The sequence below is a fragment of the Onychostruthus taczanowskii genome, unplaced genomic scaffold, assembly GCF_017590055.1.
Source record: "Onychostruthus taczanowskii isolate IOZ18803 unplaced genomic scaffold, ASM1759005v1 scaffold144, whole genome shotgun sequence".
NCBI classification, from domain to species: Eukaryota; Metazoa; Chordata; class Aves; order Passeriformes; family Passeridae; genus Onychostruthus; species Onychostruthus taczanowskii.
The window spans coordinates 270,645-287,719 of NW_024498619.1; the positions used below are offsets into that span (position 1 = coordinate 270,645).

Sequence of the window (17,075 nt, forward strand, 5' to 3'; positions counted from 1 at the left end):
GCTGGGGCACTGGGGCAGCACTGCTGGGCTCTGCTGGGCAGGTCTGAGCAGAGCAGGGTCCCACCAAAGCCCTGCCCTGCTGGTGCTGACCGGGGTCATTGGGGAAAGGGCAAAAGCTGGAAATTAAATCTGTCTGACCCAGGAATGCCAGCTCTGCCCGGGGACCTCAATTCCAAACGGTGTCACTGGGTCAGACTGGGAGAAAATGGGTATTTGTGGCTGTTGCTGGGGAAGGGATGGACCCAGCCTGTCCCCAGTCCAGCCAGGGCTCTCCCAGTCCAGCCAAAGCTCTCCCATTCCAATCAGAACTCTCCCATTCCAGCTAGAGCTCTCCCAGTCCGACCAGAGCTCTCCCAGTCCAACCAGACCTCTCCCGTTCCAGTCAGGACTCTCCCATTCCAATCAGCAGTCCAGCCAGAGCTCTCCCAGTCCAGGCAGAGCTCTCCCAGTCCAATCAGAGCTCTCCCATTCCAACCAGAGCTCTCCCAGTCCAACCAGAGCTCTCCCAGTCCTGCCAGAGCTCTCCCAGCCCAGCCAGAGCTCTTCCAGACCGGCCAGGGCTCTCCCAGTCCAACCAAAGCTCTCCCAGTCCAACCAGAGCTCTCCCAGTCCAACCAGAGCTCTCCCAGTCCAGCCAGAGCCCTCCCAGTCCAACCAGAGCTCTCCCAGTCCAACCAGAGCTCTCCCAGTCCAACCAAAGCTCTCCCAGTCCAACCAGAGCTCTCATAGTCCAGCCAAAGCTCTCCCAGTCCAACCAGAGCTCTCCCAGTCCAGCCAGAGCTCTCCCAGTCCAACCAGAACTATCCCAGTCCAACCAGAGCTCTCCCAGTCCCAGCTCCCCTGGTCTGCCGGGCTCAGCTCCCCCACTCCTGCCCAAGGTTCCCTGTCCCTTGGGCACTTTGGAGAAGCCCCTTTGGGACTGTTGGTGCCCGGGAGCCTCCCCGTGCCCCCCGAGCCTCACCTGCTCCTGGTAGGCGTCGGTGCTGCGCTGTCCCTTGGTCTGGATGAGGCACCGCTGGGGCTGGGGGGCCCGGGAGCCCTGCGAGGACGGGATCTGGATGGGCAGGGGGGGCTGGTACTGCTGGATGGTCACCTTGTTCATGCTGCCCTCGTACTGCTGCTGCTCCCGGCTCCGGTGCTGCAGGCTCTGCGAGCCCATCAGCGTCTGGATGTGGCTACCTGCCTGTGGGCAAGCACCGCGTCAGGACAGCCGGCCCGCAGCTCCCGAGCCCCGCACCCGGCCCGGCACGGCCTCGGGAGCTGGGGAATGCACGGCTCTACACCGCTCATCCCGATTTCCCGCAGGTCGGGGACAAACAACTCGGCTGTCAGGGCCAGCTGCATCCCGCACCATCAGCTTCTCTCCTCCTCCTGTGCCTGGAGGCATCTCTGGGAGCAATGGCTTTTGTTTCCACCCACAGCAACCCTCCTGCACTCAGGGATTCCTGGCTGCATCTCCCTGTGAAGGGATGCAGCTTGATGAAAGGATAAAGCTTGGAGCAGGAGGAGCTCCCTGGGATCCTCACACACAGCCAGCGTGCACATCGTGGTGTCACTCACTGCTGGGACTTCTGGGCTGGCAGGGTGGATCTCCTGACAGTGATCCCTGGGATTATCCTGGCTCATCCCTGCAGCTCCTCCTCCAACACGGTCCGTGAGGATTCTCCAGTCTCCAGCTTTATGGTCAGAGCAGCTCCTGAGAGCTTGGGCTGGGAGGGGCAGCCAGGAGCTCCGAGCACTGGAATTCAATATCCCCCACCACAGAAGCACCAGAAATGAAACCCCTTTTCCAGGGAGTTCATCAGCACAAGGGCTGTTCCTCTGCAGGGCTGGGCTGCAGCCATCCCACCCCTCGTGCTGTTTGTGGACTGAACAACATCACTGGGGTGAAACCTCGGGATGTGACCCCGCAGGAGCAGGGCAGGAGCAGCCTGCTGTGCCCACTGCCCACAGCAGGGCCAGAGCACACAAAGGGCCCCTGATGCCTCAGGTTTTGGCTTTTTTATTCTCAGACTCTGAGCTGCTTTAGTGTGTGGGGCTGGGTTCACATGAGGGGATGGTGAGCTCTGTGCACAGAGCAGGGACACAAAACAATTCCTGCTCCAGCTGGGCACCAAGGACAAATGATCCAAATCTCAGCCCAGGAGCACAAACCCCGTGGGCTGCAGAGAGAAAAACAAGCAGGATGGGAGTGCAGGGGCTGAGCTGGAATTGGACACTGAACTGCAATGTGCACATGGAGCAGAGCTGATCCCAGGGAGAGACCCCGGGAGCGCTCGTGCATTTTGGGACCATTTGGGTTCATCTTGGGGGCAGCCCTGGCTGGGCTCTTGTGCTGCCCGAGGTAGATCCATGGAGGAGATCCTTTGAATCAATCCCTGCTTTATTCTGGAGCTCTGCCCAGCCTCTGCTCCAGGGCAGCCTGCACAAGGCATCAGGTGCCCCATGAGAACACCCGCCCTCAGTACAGCAATTCCTGCGCTCAGCCTTGGAGCAGCCCCGGGTGCTGCCCAGGGCTGTCCTGCTGTCCCCAGGGCGGGCTGGGGCCGTGCCTGCTGGCACCCCTTACCTTCTTGGTGACGGTGTCGGGGGGCACGTCCCGCCGGCCCAGCGGGTAGGGGGTCCAGGGGCTGCCCACGGCCACCTCGTCCTGCCCGTTGTCCAGGAGGCTGCTCTGCTGCGACGGGGTCTGTTCACAAAGGCAGGGCAGCCTTTAGGCACGGCACAAACCCTCCACACTCAGCCACAACAACCCAGCAATGCACACAGCTGCCCAGGCTGCCCAGTGCTCCACCAACACAGCGTCACTGGGGGCTCTCTGCAAGCAGGAGGGCTCGAGAGGTTCAGGACAGAAATAATGAGAATAATGAATGGTGAGAGAGAAGAGAAAATTCATTGGACGGGACTCGTTGCTTTCAGAGAAACGGATTTTGGCAAAATTCCAATATTTCAAGAGCCTGGCATTAATTCTGGAGTTAGGACTTCCTCGCTGCTCGTTCCAGCAGCAGGAACTCCGTCAGGAAGGATTTGCCAGCAAGGAAAAGGAGCTGTTTGTGTTTTCTGCAGCAAACATCCCCTGCTGGCAGTGCCAGGGCTGGGCTGGCTCCGTGCGCAGCTCCCGGGACCTCCTGGCTCGTGCCAGGGACCCTTTTTGTACAATATTAACCTGGAATTCAATGTTTGCCTCATCGTGAGAGGTCACAACACACAGGGAAAGCTTCCCCAATGCTCATAATTCCCTTTTCTCTCCTGTTCCGTGTTTCTTCCTTGTCACTTTCCCCCCTGGTTGTTTCACTCCTGTTTTCAGGAATTCGGAGGGGGTTTGGACTTTTCCTGCCCCACCCTGAGTTTCCATTTTCTGTCCCTCTATTTCTCGATCATCACTGGGAGTTTTCCTAACACCTTTTGGGTGTCAGACTTCCCAAAATTCCAGCATTGTCCTGCCACTGACAGCACCTGGCACAGTTCAGTGCTTATTGATTAATGGGAACCTGCAAAGGAGCAAAAAAAAAAATTCTATTCCTTCCCTCTGCCATTCCAGGCATTTCTTCTCCAGCTTTGGGTAAAAAAAAAAAAAAAAAAAAAATCAGGATACACTTCTCTAGATGGATGAAGGATTAATCAAATTTGCTTTGAAATGTGAAAGGTGGGGATTTTTCCATTAAAAACTGTTTTTAAGCAGAACTTGAAAAGTAAATAGAAGGAAATTATTATTTAAATCACATCTCTGAGGCGAAGTGAAAAAAGTCCAACCCTAATTATTTAAATTGAAAGGAAACTTCCATTATATTTCTTTCATCATTCAAGAAATCGCCCAGAAAAATAATGGAATTTCTGATTTTCCTTCTATGAAAAACCTCTAGAAAACCCATTTCCCCTGTTTAAAACCCAGGATCTCCTTGCAGAGCTTTCTTTACCCCCATTAAAATGGAAAAACGGGCAATTCCCTCCAGAGCTGCCCTGGGGATCTGCTCACATCCCGAGGGATCCATTCATGGGCCCCTCCCCAGGCCCAGCCTCTCTGCTCTTCCCAAGGCAGGTGGGAATTCCCATTCTGGGAATGGGCTGCACCAAACCACGAACTTTAAAAACTTTTCACTGGCAGCCAGAAGTGGAAAGGATCCCTCTGGAGAGAGCTGGGCCTGACCTGCAGAGGGCAGTTTGCACTCCAGAGGGAAAAGGGAAAATGCAGAGAGTGCTCCCAGCTTCCTCCAGAAACAGGGAAATCCTGCATTTCATTTGCTGCGGCAAAAGGGATTTGTCCCCAAAACTGTGGCTGTTTTCTGAGCTGGGACAGGCTGCAGCCCAGCTCCACCTCCATGAAATCTGGGGAAAAGAGGAAAAGCAGCACTTCCCACATTTTCTGCGGGGAGCAGATTGATGTCATGAACATTTCCAAGGCAATTCATTGTTGAAGTTGGTTTCCTGACAGCCAGAGCTCACTCATTACTCTCTTGAATCCAGGCCACGGGAAGGAGGGAGGAAAAGAGGCAAGGACTAAATTGCCGTGGCCTGGATTCTTTAGGAAATGCAAATTCTGTGGAAGGTGTGAAGCAATAAAATTAAACAACACTAAATATACACGGCATTTTTCCAACAGTCATTTCCCCCTGCAGTGATCTTTCCCAACAATAATTTTCCCCAACAGTACAGCGAGAGAACAACCCCTCAATGCAGTTCAGCATCACAGTTTCTATGGATATGGAGCAATGGAATGCTGGTAAGATAGAAAAGCAGAACAACCCACATCAGACCACACCCCAGAATAGATCACAGAGCAGATTCCTGGGTTTCCTCAGACATCCATCATTGATATCCACATTCACCTAGAGCCTAAAACCCTGGCAGTGCCACAAACCACCTCATTCCTAACGTGTGGAGGGAACCAGCACCACTCTTTGGGGTTGATGCCCAATGGATTTTTCCAGGGACTCGTGACAAGCACCTGAGCAGACAGACAAGGTCTGGGGAAGCAAAGACAACACCGGGATGTCCCTGCCCAGCACACACACCCAGGGGGATCCCCTCGGAGCCTCCCGCCCCACCACGGAGCAGCACACACCCAGAGCAGCGCGGGGGGACGTGGCATGGAGGTGACAGGGGATGGAGGGCTGGGGACAGTGGGGAAGGCCTGGCACTGCTCCCTGGGTGCTGCCATCCTGCCCTGGGTTGCCGGGAATTCCGGCTGGAGCACGGGTGGGGTTGGCAAGAGGAGCAGGGCCGAGCTCTGGGCCCGCTCCTGCTGCTGCTGCTGCATCGTCCTGCTCTCCTCGAATCCTGGGGTGTGAGCTCTGAACCCTCAGAAGGCTCCTTTGGGAATTGCTGGCCAGGCTGTTCCACAGGGGCCAGCCTGGCCATTCCCAGCACAGATGGAACACTGGGATCTGGGCTCTGCTGCCCTTTCATCACTCACAGAGCTGCTGCTGCTGATGTGTCCCCTCAGCTCCTGTGCCAGGGCAGGGAGAGGCTGAGCCATGCCCGTCCCTTGGGATGCAGGGAAAGGTCTCAGCATCCCTCCCTGGCACTGAGAATCCTGCAGGAATGGCCCTCTCTGCCTTGTGCTGTTTGCCTCTCCCTTCAGATATTCTTTGGGAGTATATAATTTGGGAGTAAATCTGTGCTAGTCAACAATATATCAATAATAAATATAAGATAAACAGTAATTAAATGTAAATATTAAACCAGTAATAATAAATATAAGATAAACAGTAAATAATCTCTTTTTAAGGTGTTTCTCGAATTTTAAAATGGGTTTAGGTGTGGTAATATGTTCAAAATCCATCAGGTGTTACAGCACACCCAATTAATGCTCAGATATTCAAATCCCTGTCTCCTGGAGCCCATTCCACAATTTCCACACCCATTTTTTCTAGGATCAAACAGTCCCAGAGCAAACCACGTTTTCCACTGAGCAAATCACAGCGCTGGCGTGTGTGAGGAGAGCAGGAGAGCAGGAATGACAGCCAGGGAGCCCGGGAATCCAAAAAGCAAGGCCACCAAGGGGCAGAGCTGCGTCCCTGCCAGCCTTGCTTTGTGGACTGGGCATCCTAAAAGCAGGAGGAAGAGGCAGAAGCTAAACCAGGAGGAAGCAAGGATCATTAATTAACCGGGAATGCCGGGAATGCTGGCTAGCCCATACTTACTTTCGGTAGAGGTAGCTCTTGAAGCATTTGGTTTTCAAATTTAGATTTAGGCTGCAAGTTTAAAGTCATGCTTCGGCCGGCATGCATGGCTGAAACCCCTCCAGAGTGCAGCATGCCAAGGCTAACTGTGTGGTGTTTGTAAGCAGCGCTCTGAGTAGAGGAAACAACCACGGGACACATATGAACACACATGCTCAGAATTAAGTCTCACACATACATGGTTAAGTTCACAGAGTTTTAGTTTAAGCCAACAAACAGTACCGAGTACCGATAGCTCCTCCAGGCATGCACTGGTCACACACAGCGAGTACATTGCTCCTCGTACAGAAAATGGGCACCAGAGAGGACATCCACGCTGACAGCACAAGGGGGGTGGTGGGACCTGGACTTCACCTGCTACAAGTCTGGCTTTTTGCAAAAAAAAAACCGGCCAAATTCGGGTTGGGCTGTGCAGCCAGGGCTGTGCCTGGCGTGGAGGAGAGAGTCCTGCTCCCCAAAAACCGGCTGGGCAGGGCAGGGACACGGGTGCTGTGCCCAGCCCAGGGACAGGGGCTGCTCCCTGGGGCTCCCACCAGCCCAGCCCAGCTCCTTGGAGCTCTGCACCCAGCAGGAACCACCTCGCAGGGGTTAGGGACAGCCGGCAGTGTCAGCTTTCCAGGGTTAAAGCACCCTTCCTACACGCTGTAAACCAAGTGTAGAGATGTTCCTTAAGCCAACAACACCTGGCGAGGGTTTATTTGCACCAGGAAGGGCCCTGCTCGGGGTGCACTGGTTTCCCTGGGGAGGAGGCAGTTTCCAGTGGGTTTACACAGCACAAGGAAAAGAGCTGAGGGAGGAAAATGCTCCGGCTTTGGAGACCCTTTTTGAAGTTTCGCCATTTGATCCTTAAGGATAACCTAATATCATCACATCCCAGTGACTGGAAGGTAAGTAAGGAGAATATTAACACCAAACTCAGGAGGCTCTAGCATAAAGCAGTATATGGACACATTTGGCAATGACTCCTTATGCATTTCACCACAGGAATTTGTCACAACCACTTCAGATCACGGAGTAAATCGGATTCATGGATTAGGTCATTAAATAGGTAATGACTGAATCATGCACTAAAGTACCTTTTGGATAAAAGGCAAATCAGCATAACTTCCTACAGCTAAAAGGAGTAATGATCACATTCCCATCAGAACCGTGGCAGTGGATACCCAGGGATATTTCTCAGTTATAGACACTTTTAAGCCCCCTGCACTAACAGTGACACCAGAGCTAAAATCCATTTTATTACTTATTATCTTTTTCTTTTATTCCCTTTTACTGCCAAGACGTGCCCAGCACCTCTCCAAGCTCTCGGTCGTTACTGACCTGGTGGCTCCAGCAGCGCTTCCGTGGGCAGGGGAGAACCTCAGGGTTCTTCCTAATTTTGGGCAGAGCTGCAGGAGTCACCACCCCAGTGACGGGCACTGGGGCAGAGCCTCTGGATTTACCCAGGTTTCCGAATCACCACCCCAGTGACTGCCCCAAGGAACGTCACCAGCGTGAAGCCTCCGGATTTACCCAGAGCCCGGAGCCACCACCCCGGCGACTGTCCCAAGGGGCATCATCAGTGAGGAGCCTCTGGATTTTCTGGGATCCCTCACTCCAGCTGAGCACCCCCAGGGCCCTCGGTGGGCCGGTCCCTCTGACACCACGGCAGGAATTTCATCCCTGGGAATTCTGGTGGTCACCACTGCACGTGCAAATCGTTTGACAGAGCGAAACACACAACTAAAGGCATTAATTGCAGAGAAATGCCAAACATACCCTGTCTAACCTTCTAGCTTCTATATGTCTAAGTAGCTGTTGTCTCCAGTCAGCGGGCATTTTAGCACAGCTCTCATTTCCCTTCCCAGGGGGAGGCCTCGGCTTTATATCACTGCTATCGGAAGGCTTGTCGCCATAGTTACCCAAGTTATAGTCTGACGGAATCTTTTCCAGCAGAGCTGCCATGGTGGGCCTCGCTGAGACCGGCCGCGTTTGGGCCGTGCCGTAGCTCTCTGTGCTGTAGCTTCGTGCCGACAGGGGCCTCCTTTGCGTGAGGTTTTTAACGGGGAAGCTCCCGGTCTGGGCTTTCACTTCCTGGTAGGAAGGGTGCTCGTCTTCGTAGCGCCCGTTGCGCTTGAGGAACTGGGCCTCGGGCACGGCCATGCTGCCCTGGCGCTCCGGGGCGCCGCGGAACGGGGCCCGGCCGTACCTGTCCGCCGGGGGCAGCTCCTGGGGCTCGCCCACCCTGCGGAACATCGACATCTCCGCCGAGCTGGCCAGCGAATCCGCCCTGCGCAGGAAGCCGGGGCGCGCGGCCGGGCCGGGGAACGGGGCGGCCGCCGGCTCCTCGCCGACCGAGGGCTGCGAGAAGGAGAACATGGGCTCCACGGGCGCGTAGCCGCGGTAGCCCCGCGGGCTCACCAGCTCCTGGGGCAGGCTCTTGGCCGGCTGGGGCAGGTACTCGGCGTTGAGCTGGAAGGGCGGCAGGAGCCGCTTGTCGGCCGGGAGCTCCACGGCGCCCTGGGGGTTGAAGCTTTGGTCGAACTGATAAACCTTCTTGGTGACCGACGCCTTGTGCTGCGGCTGCACCTTGACGCTGCCGTAGGTCAGCAGCTCGTCGTCCAGCATGGGCACGGACTGGCTGCGGGACATGCTCAGCACGCCGTGCTCGGGGCCCAGCAGCTTGTCCACCCTCTCGTGGGGACCCACGGTGTCGTTCCCGGATGCATAGTTTTCCAGGGGGATGTTGTACACCTTGTACGCACCGATGTCGATCTCGTCGATGCTCTGCGACTTCTTAAACTTGTTCGTTTTTAAATCCCTCATCATCGGGGAGAGCCGCTCCGTGCTCTTGCTGATGGAGATGACGTTTTTGGAAGGGTCTGGGCGACAGTGCATGTGGGAAAAGACGTTTGTGAGGCTCCTGTTAGCGCTGGCGTCGTGATATTCCCACGGAATTCCTGGAGTGAAAGTGCTCGTCATTTCGGGAGACTCCTTGACGTGATCTTTCCGCTCGGGCAAAGGGCTGGTGTTGGGGGTGCTTTCCAGTTTGGAAGGAAAAGCTGTCCTGTCTTCAAAAGGACTGGGGGTTCTGGTCCAATTTTGCCAAGGGTTGGGAGGAGGCACTTCAGAGTCGTGTGTGTTTCTGAGCGCGGGCTGCTCCAGCTCCAGGGGGATCCCCACGATCCTGTCCTGCCGGATCAGCGGCCGGCGCCCGTGGGCGGAGGAGCTCCTGGATTTGGTGCTCAGCAGGGGGTTGGTGCCGGCGTTCTCTGCCGCGCTCTCCTCGGCCACGAATCCCGTGTTGTCGTAGTGGGAGCCGTCGTTCCAGCTGTCGGCGAAGGCGTCGCTCAGCGGGCGCCGCTCCGGGCGCGCCGGGACGTTCCCGGCCGGAGCCGCTTCCCGCTGGCTCAGCAATGGCTTGGTCTCCAGGGGCTGTGGGAACGACTGGGCCAGCCTGCAAAGACAAGAGAGGGGAACAAGATAAAATGTCCTCTGTCCCAGCACGTCAGCACTCGTCGTCCTTGGAAAGCAACTCAGCCTTCTCCCGTCTACGCGCTGGCACCGGGAGACTTTGGGGTTCCTCGGCACAGAATATTCCCAGCTGGAAGGGCCCCACAAGGATCACTGAGTCCAGGAATCAAACCTGCCCCCTCTGTTTTTAGCACCAGCTGAGCTACTCTCAGGCTGTTGGGAACGCTGTGGATGCCGTGCCACTGGTATGGGCATGGCGGCAGCAGGTTTCTGCCCCGGAGCACAGGCTCTGTCAGGACACACACGGAGAAGCTAAGAAGTCACTCAAAGGCCTGGCTGGCTCCATGCCGTGTTCCCAGAAATCCTGCTGAACAGACTTTCCTGCTGTAAAAATAACGGAGGAGTGCAGCAGAAGGTTTCCCCCACTTTTTTACCAGAGACACCAGAGGCAGTTTTTGCCTGATCTCATCCAGCTCTTTAACAGGGCAGAGCTGTGGAGGGAACAACGTGAGGGGGTTTAGGGCAGGCACAGAGAGAACAGGCTGGTCCTGGAATGTTTACAGTTCAGGTTATGGCTTTCCAAGAACCTTTTTGGAGGTCCAGGGCAGAGGGAGCTGGGACAGCAATAGTGGGACACCAACAGCTGCAGCTCCACCTCCAGGAGCTTTAACGCCTGGAGATGGCACAGAGCTGAACCAGCAGCTGTGGGATTATGGAATATGGAGGGCGGCCATCTCTGCACAGCCAACAAGGGATAAAAACGTAGATTTTTAAACCCAAACGCCCTAACAGGGTCGCTCTGAGGGCCCAGAGAGGACAAAAGGGAAGCAGAAGCTGCGTCAGGAAAGATGTCACACCTGTTCCCCCACAAAGAGTTATTCACTGCTTCTTTAGCCGTGGTCTGCAGGGAGCCCATTTTTACGTGCGCGTTGGAGGACCCTGAGGAAGCCTGGGAAGGGGAATAGTCTGAGTAAGTGCCTGAGGAAACGCTGTTATTCAGACAATGGATCTTATCTGCTTCAGACTCATCTGTCGACTCTGAAACAAAACACAGCAAACGCTTTCAGGGGGCGGCACTCGGGAAACACCAGAAAAACACATTTTTAAGTCAAAACCATTATTGTATCGCCCTGGGTTGTACTGATACGTGCACAAATGTCCACGGGCTATGGTGGAACATCCCCATCACAAGGTTTCATCTCAAAGGCTGCAAATCCATCAGTACCTTTCTTGTCTTTACCCAGCAGGACGAGTTTGGGGGGGTAGAGCGGCGTCTCGGGCATGGAAGGACGGAGCTCCCCTATCCTCATCTCGCTGCCAGGATGTCCAAAGGCATCCTGAGGGACACAACAAGGCAGAGTGAGCACAGGGAACAGCAACGCTTCAGTCTGCAGCACACAGGCAGTTCACAGCCTTCTCCTCGTGATCATTCAAACACCCCAAGCCCCACCGCACGGGCAGCGCAGGAAGTTCTAATTTGTCAGCAGAAAGTTCTAATTAATCCTACGCAAATCCTCCTGAAAATTAGGGTGATGTGCTCGTTATGGAAATGTGGGCAAACCAGATGGAACTTGCAAGATGCATCAAGGCCGTGTAAACATTTCTGAGGAAGTCAAGGTCACCAAAAATGCTGCTAGCAGAAAGAAACAAACACTAATTGAGTGTAAGCAATTGGTATTTCAGAGGGAGGATTCCTTGCTCAGTTATTTCTGGTGAGTCCTTCCAGAGATTCAGCTGTCCCTGGAGCTGTACTTAATTAAAATGGCTTTGTCTCTGAGGAGTTTGTGGCTAAATTAAAATTATTTGGATTTAATAAACTTCTGCCTGAGGGTTCAGCACACCTGACCTTCACACAGGCCCTGCAACAGGACGTGTGCTGAAAATAACCCCAGTAAAACTGGGGGAGGAAAGTGGACTCATTCTTAGAAAGAGAAATTTTAAATTAGGGCATTTAGGCCCCTAGGGTGGCTGGGAGGGAATGAAGGCACCAATGGGAATTTTGGGGCTTTTCTCATCCCTGCAGAAAGCTCAGAGATGAGGAGGATGAGTGTCCTGGGGAGGCAGGGATGGGTGACACAGCAGGGTCTCTGTACCCTGACAGGTTGTAAAGGCTCTCCAGTGAGTTTGGACAGGAAAGGCCAGAGGGAGAGAGGTGATAATTAGAGAAACAATTTAAACTGGAGCACACAAACCAAATCCACATTTCTAGAATGCTTAATGCTACAAGGCTCAAAACATTTCCTTGTTTTCACTTACAAGGAGGAGACTTTCAGATGTTTACTGCCATTAAGCACTTTTTGTAGTGACAGAGCATTTGCCGTGTGATTTATCCTTGGAGAATTTAATTCTGTTTGCACCAGAGCTATTTCAAACCCTCTGTATCTGACGTTCCCCTGGAGGCAGGACCTTCTCAGAAGAGCCATCCTCAGTTTAATCAATGCCCTCAGGGCTAATTCTCAAGGCGTTTCCACGGTGATTCCCGCACGGAGTGACCCAGCCCTCCCTTCCCCATGCAGAGGGTTGCCCTGGTGCTGCACAGGTGCCCGGTGCTGGGGGCAGTGTGGGTGCAGAGCAGTGCAGGGGCTGAGTTCTCCAGGTACCTGTGCCTGTACCTCCGAGCCTCGGGCTCTCTCCTCCCTGCCCGGGGCCTCCTCAGGTGATTTCGGGCTGAGCTCAGGGTCAGCCTGGGGGCTCTTGGGGGGTTCTTTGGTTTCTTTAGCTTGGACCTGGAATCCCAATATTGTGCTGTGAAAATTCCAGGAGTTTTAAGCTTAAACTGCCCCCCACCTTGCTGGAAGAGAGGAAGACCCAACAGTTCCATTTTTGACAAGATGCTGAACTTTATGCATGAAGTTCCCTGTTTTATTGTATTTTCCTTTTCTTTTCATCCCCCAGCCCAGCTATCCAATAAAAACCAATGCACTTTTGAAAGGACCACTCTGGCATTTGTGAGTCTGCCAGGAATACGTGAAATGCTCTGTAAAAACCCCAAATCACATTCCATTCAATTCCTCCCTCTTTAAGAGGACCTTTTTCTTACAAGCTGAAGAACAAAAAGGTCACTAACAGGAAGAAAATTGCAAGGAGAAAGGGAAGAGATTAATGCAATTGTGTTGAGTAGGTGCCTGGAGATTATTCCTCAGGATTTATCCCTCAGGATTAACTGGGGAAGGATGCAGGAAGAGGGCAGAGAACTGTGCTGAGGGGAAAATACCTGGTACAAACCATTAAAACAACTGGCAAGAGAAACATCACCAAATATTCAGGCTGAGGACACAAGAACATTAAATTATAATCCAGAAGGATAGAATGTTTGGAAGGACCAGACTCCTGGAATCTGCCTGGAGCAGCCCAGGGCTCTGGGAGGGGATGGGGCAGAGGAAATGAGGGATATTCTCAATGCAAACCCATCAAGAACAGGAACTGTAAAGACCTGACTTGCTGATCTTGATATTCCTCATTTTTTCTCATGAAAAGGCAGCACAACTCCCTGAATAATCCCAGACTCCTCTTTGGCCAAAACTCACATCTTCCAGAAAGAATTAGAATGATGAAGAGGTTTGTTTTAATTGATGATTAATCAAGACATTGTTTGCTTATTGTGAATGGAGGTGAAGGATGTACAGTGGATTTGACATGCAGCTCCTCATTCCAGATGCTCCCTTTCATTATTTAGAAACAGTTTCTGAAGAGACACGTGCAAATTAATTGCAGGAAAAGCCAAAAGAGATCCAAAACCAGCTTATCTGAGGATGAAAAGTGAGCAGTGCACCTGAAATTCAATTACCTGGGATCAGAAACTGCCTTCAGCCTTTAGCTACATCACAACACACCTGCAATTTCAAAGTGCACTTTTACTCGAGGCTTGAGTTTGTCTGCTAATTATCTGCAAAGCAAATGGAGCTTCATTATGTTTTATTTAATGGGTTACAACTGAAATCAGGCCAATATTGTTCACAAATCCATTCACACTCTGCCTACACTTCCCGTGTGTTTTATCCTGCTGCAGGAAGCCAAGGAGAGGGAAATGTATCTGCACCACCCTGATCAGAGCTAAAAACCCCTCCTAATGTCTGGGAAGGACAAGATCATCCCTTTTCCTTCCTTCAGCTGCTGGAATAGTTGTGGTACCACTCTTGACTCCATCCCAGGGACATTAAAGTCTGGAAAAGTTCCCCCATTACAGCTCAGGAGCTGAAATCTCATCTCGGCTGGCACGTGGGAACAGGGGGAGCTCCCAGCTCTGCTGTGGGGGAGAAGGAGGGAGGAACTGCACTGCCATTATTTGGTGGCACTTCAGGAGTCACCCCGGGCTCTGGCTGCAGCAGCTCAGCTCCTTCTGCAGGGTTCTGTGAGATCCCTGCATCCACAGCCCCCAGGGATGTCTCCCCAGCTGCATCCCAAGTTTGGGGTGTCACTGCCTTTCCTCCTCCCTGGGGATGCATTCCCTGGCTCTGCCGGCTCCCTGGACCCTGCTGGGGGCTCAGCTCACTGGGATGTTCGTGTTTTCATTGAAAAAATTAACATTATTTTAACAAACACTAAGAAAACACTGATTTCTGGAGGCCACGAGACCAAACACCTAAAACCTCCGCCAGGCCACGTGGATCAAATTCCAGGTGGAAATACGTAGGGATAATGAAAATCCACAGAAAGCTGTTGAGAATACTCAAGTTCAAATGACAGATAATACAAAATAAATTCTATATATTTTATACAAAATAACTTCTATATATTCAGCAACAGGAGCAGAATGTCAAGACTCGTGGCCTGAGTCACCAGCTGGTTCAAGGACCAGATTTACACAGTGAGACTTTAATGAGTAAAAAGAAATAATGGTGGAATTGAAGATTTCAGATTTAGATGGAAACATGAGTGATTTAACTATTTTAGTTGAAATTAAATATTTAACTTCAATATTTTAGTCCTAATTGAAATCATGCCTAGAGTTGAAGTCTCCTGAAGCAAACTTGAGGAGAAAACTTTGGGGGGTTATTTTTTTAAGGAATGAAAATGTTTGACTGCAAATAAAACACAGCACTGAGAGAGCAGCTACAGCTGAATGTGTAATATTTTAATATTTGTGCCAAAGAGATGGAAATCTGAGGGAGAACAATTCCTGCCCACAGGACTGGCCACAGACAGGGGCATTTCAAGGACAAGGAGTTTATCACAAAGTTCAGATAACAAAGGAGTGAAAAAGAAGGAAAATATTTTTCCTCATTTATTTCTTTTCAGCATTAAAGCTTTGCAAAGATGCTCAGGAATGCTGGCATTCCTGCAGACCTCTCCAAGCTTTTCAGCTCCCTTGGGAAGGGATTCCCCTCCTTTGGTGGGGTAAGAGAACCAAACTCCAGCAGGACTGCAGGATTTAGGAATTCACCTTTTGGGGATGAATCCTGGGGTAGAATTTGTCCCTGTGCTTGGCAAACACTCCAGGAAGAGCTGGATTCTGCAGCTCACGGCATCCAGGGCTGCTCCCTGCCCTGCAAGGAGCTCTCCTGCTGCCTTCATTAACTCTGGCCAGGGTTAATTGGATTCCTGCTCCTGGCAGCAACCCCAAGGGCAGACCCTCCTGGCACACAGGGCCAGCCAGACCCGAGGAGTCCCTGAGAGATCAAATGGGATGGAAATGGTGCACACCGTGTCACATGCCAACGTCACATCCTTGAAACTGAACAGAGTGCTGGGAGAAATCCACAGCAAAATTCCCATCGGGGGAGATCTCAACCCAAAAATTCAGCAGCGTTGGGAAAAACAGCCACTCGGTCTAAAACTGGACGAAACTCAGCAGCTCAGTCTAAACCTGAATGCAACCCAGCAGCTCAACATAGCTGGCTTTATAAACTTTAAACCATAAACCTTTACAGGAGCAACAAGGAACTCTCGGGCCTTGAGGCTCCCAGCGGATCAAAACATCCTTTGGGGCTCCAAAAAAAGGCCTGGACCCTAAAAAAGGTCTGGAATTCTGGAGAGGAGCAAGGGTGCTTGACGGTACCTCCACGGAGATCTCCTTGGGGGTCAGGGGGGGCCACTTGTGCTCGTACTTGTCCTTGCCCGTGGGGTCAGTGCTGGCCGCCGGGGCCGCGTTCTCGGGCCGCACTCCCAGGCTGGGTTTGCTCACCAGGTTCTGCACGGATTTCACCATGTTCTTCAGATCCTCGGGGTAGGGCGTGGGGTAGCGCTTGAGGTTTATCTCAACCTGAGCAGACGGGAATGAGGAGGTAGAGTCAGGCACGGGAGCGGGAACGCGGGATGCAAACGGCGCAAAGGAAGGCCTGGCTGCGGTGCTGGCCTGAGGCTGCTTTCCTCGAGGCTTGCTTGATCTGTCTGGGGAGTTTGAGGAGCTCAGGACTGAAGTTTGCTCATTCCCTCTTTGTCGGCATCGAATGCATCCCAGTGCCACAAAATAAGGGATGGAAGGGTTCCCTGCAAGCCCGGGAGGGTGTTGGTAGCTCTGCACTTTGCCGACACATCCCACCACGCCTTCCCAAACAATCCTGCTGGAAATGCAGGATTAATTCAGCCACGCTCCGTGCACTCAGTGTGGATTGTGGATGGCAGCTGAGAGCAGCTCTGATCCCCTGGGAGCCGCTGGCTCCTGGAGATGGATGGTGCTCACCCCCAGCCACGTCTGGGGCTCTCTTCTGCTGCAGGAGCTCTCCAGGGAGTGCCCAAGGCCTGGCTGAGCTCTGACCGACTGGCAGACCCACTGATTTCCTGCAAAACCCCGCTAATCTGAACTTCCCAACTTTCCCAGAGCGCCTCAGGGTGATGAGGCTGGGAAACTTCAAATTCCTGCTGGCGATAAAGGATCTGGAGTTGAGCACACGGCAGCTTTTACCTGGTGGTGTAGGTGAGCTGGTTTGAACAGCTCCCTGCCACAGCTGCTGGATTTAAATTCCCAACGAGCAGGAAAAACACAGTTTTGGATTTAGCTGGAAATGGTCTGTCCATAGGAATATTTCAGAGGCAAAAGCATGATTGATTTGGTAAATAAAACTGTGTTTTATTTATCGGCTGGCCTGCAGATCCGTGGATTTAAATTCCCAACGAGCAGGAAAAACACAGTTTTGGATTTAGCTGGAAATGGTCTGTCCATAGGAATATTTCAGAGGCAAAAGCATGATTGATTTGGTAAATAAAACTGTGTCAAGTGCTGGTATGCAGATCCAAACCAGGAGAGAATAAATGTCACGGGGTAGAACAGAAAATGTTAAAATCTGTGAGTGGGATGTCACTTTTAATAAAGAATTCCAACAGAAAAAGACAGATCAAGTCTGGAAAGCAGCACTAAAAGCTCTGCTTCAATTCTGGCTGAATGGAATTGTGTTCAGGGGTGGCCTAATGAGGCACTTGGTGTCTCCCAGAGCTCAGGCCATGGCTTGAGGGCAAGGCACAGAGCAAATCCTCAGCAACTCCAGCAGGGAGGAGGGACTG

At 52.6% G+C, this 17,075-nt stretch overlaps 1 protein-coding gene across 1 annotated transcript in view; it reads right to left on the bottom strand.

Annotated features, from left to right (window-relative positions):
• Positions 1-17,075, bottom strand: part of LRRC7 (leucine rich repeat containing 7) — a 49,976-nt gene that overhangs the window by 4,028 nt on the left and 28,873 nt on the right. Inside the window, exons 15-21 of the mRNA XM_041398320.1 lie at positions 15,634-15,837; positions 10,861-10,972; positions 10,493-10,673; positions 7,941-9,618; positions 6,144-6,293; positions 2,570-2,689; positions 962-1,183 (exon numbers count right to left, since the gene is read on the bottom strand). Of these exons, the coding sequence (XP_041254254.1) occupies positions 962-1,183; positions 2,570-2,689; positions 6,144-6,293; positions 7,941-9,618; positions 10,493-10,673; positions 10,861-10,972; positions 15,634-15,837 (2,667 nt within the window). The remainder of the gene's footprint in view (positions 1-961; positions 1,184-2,569; positions 2,690-6,143; positions 6,294-7,940; positions 9,619-10,492; positions 10,674-10,860; positions 10,973-15,633; positions 15,838-17,075) is intronic.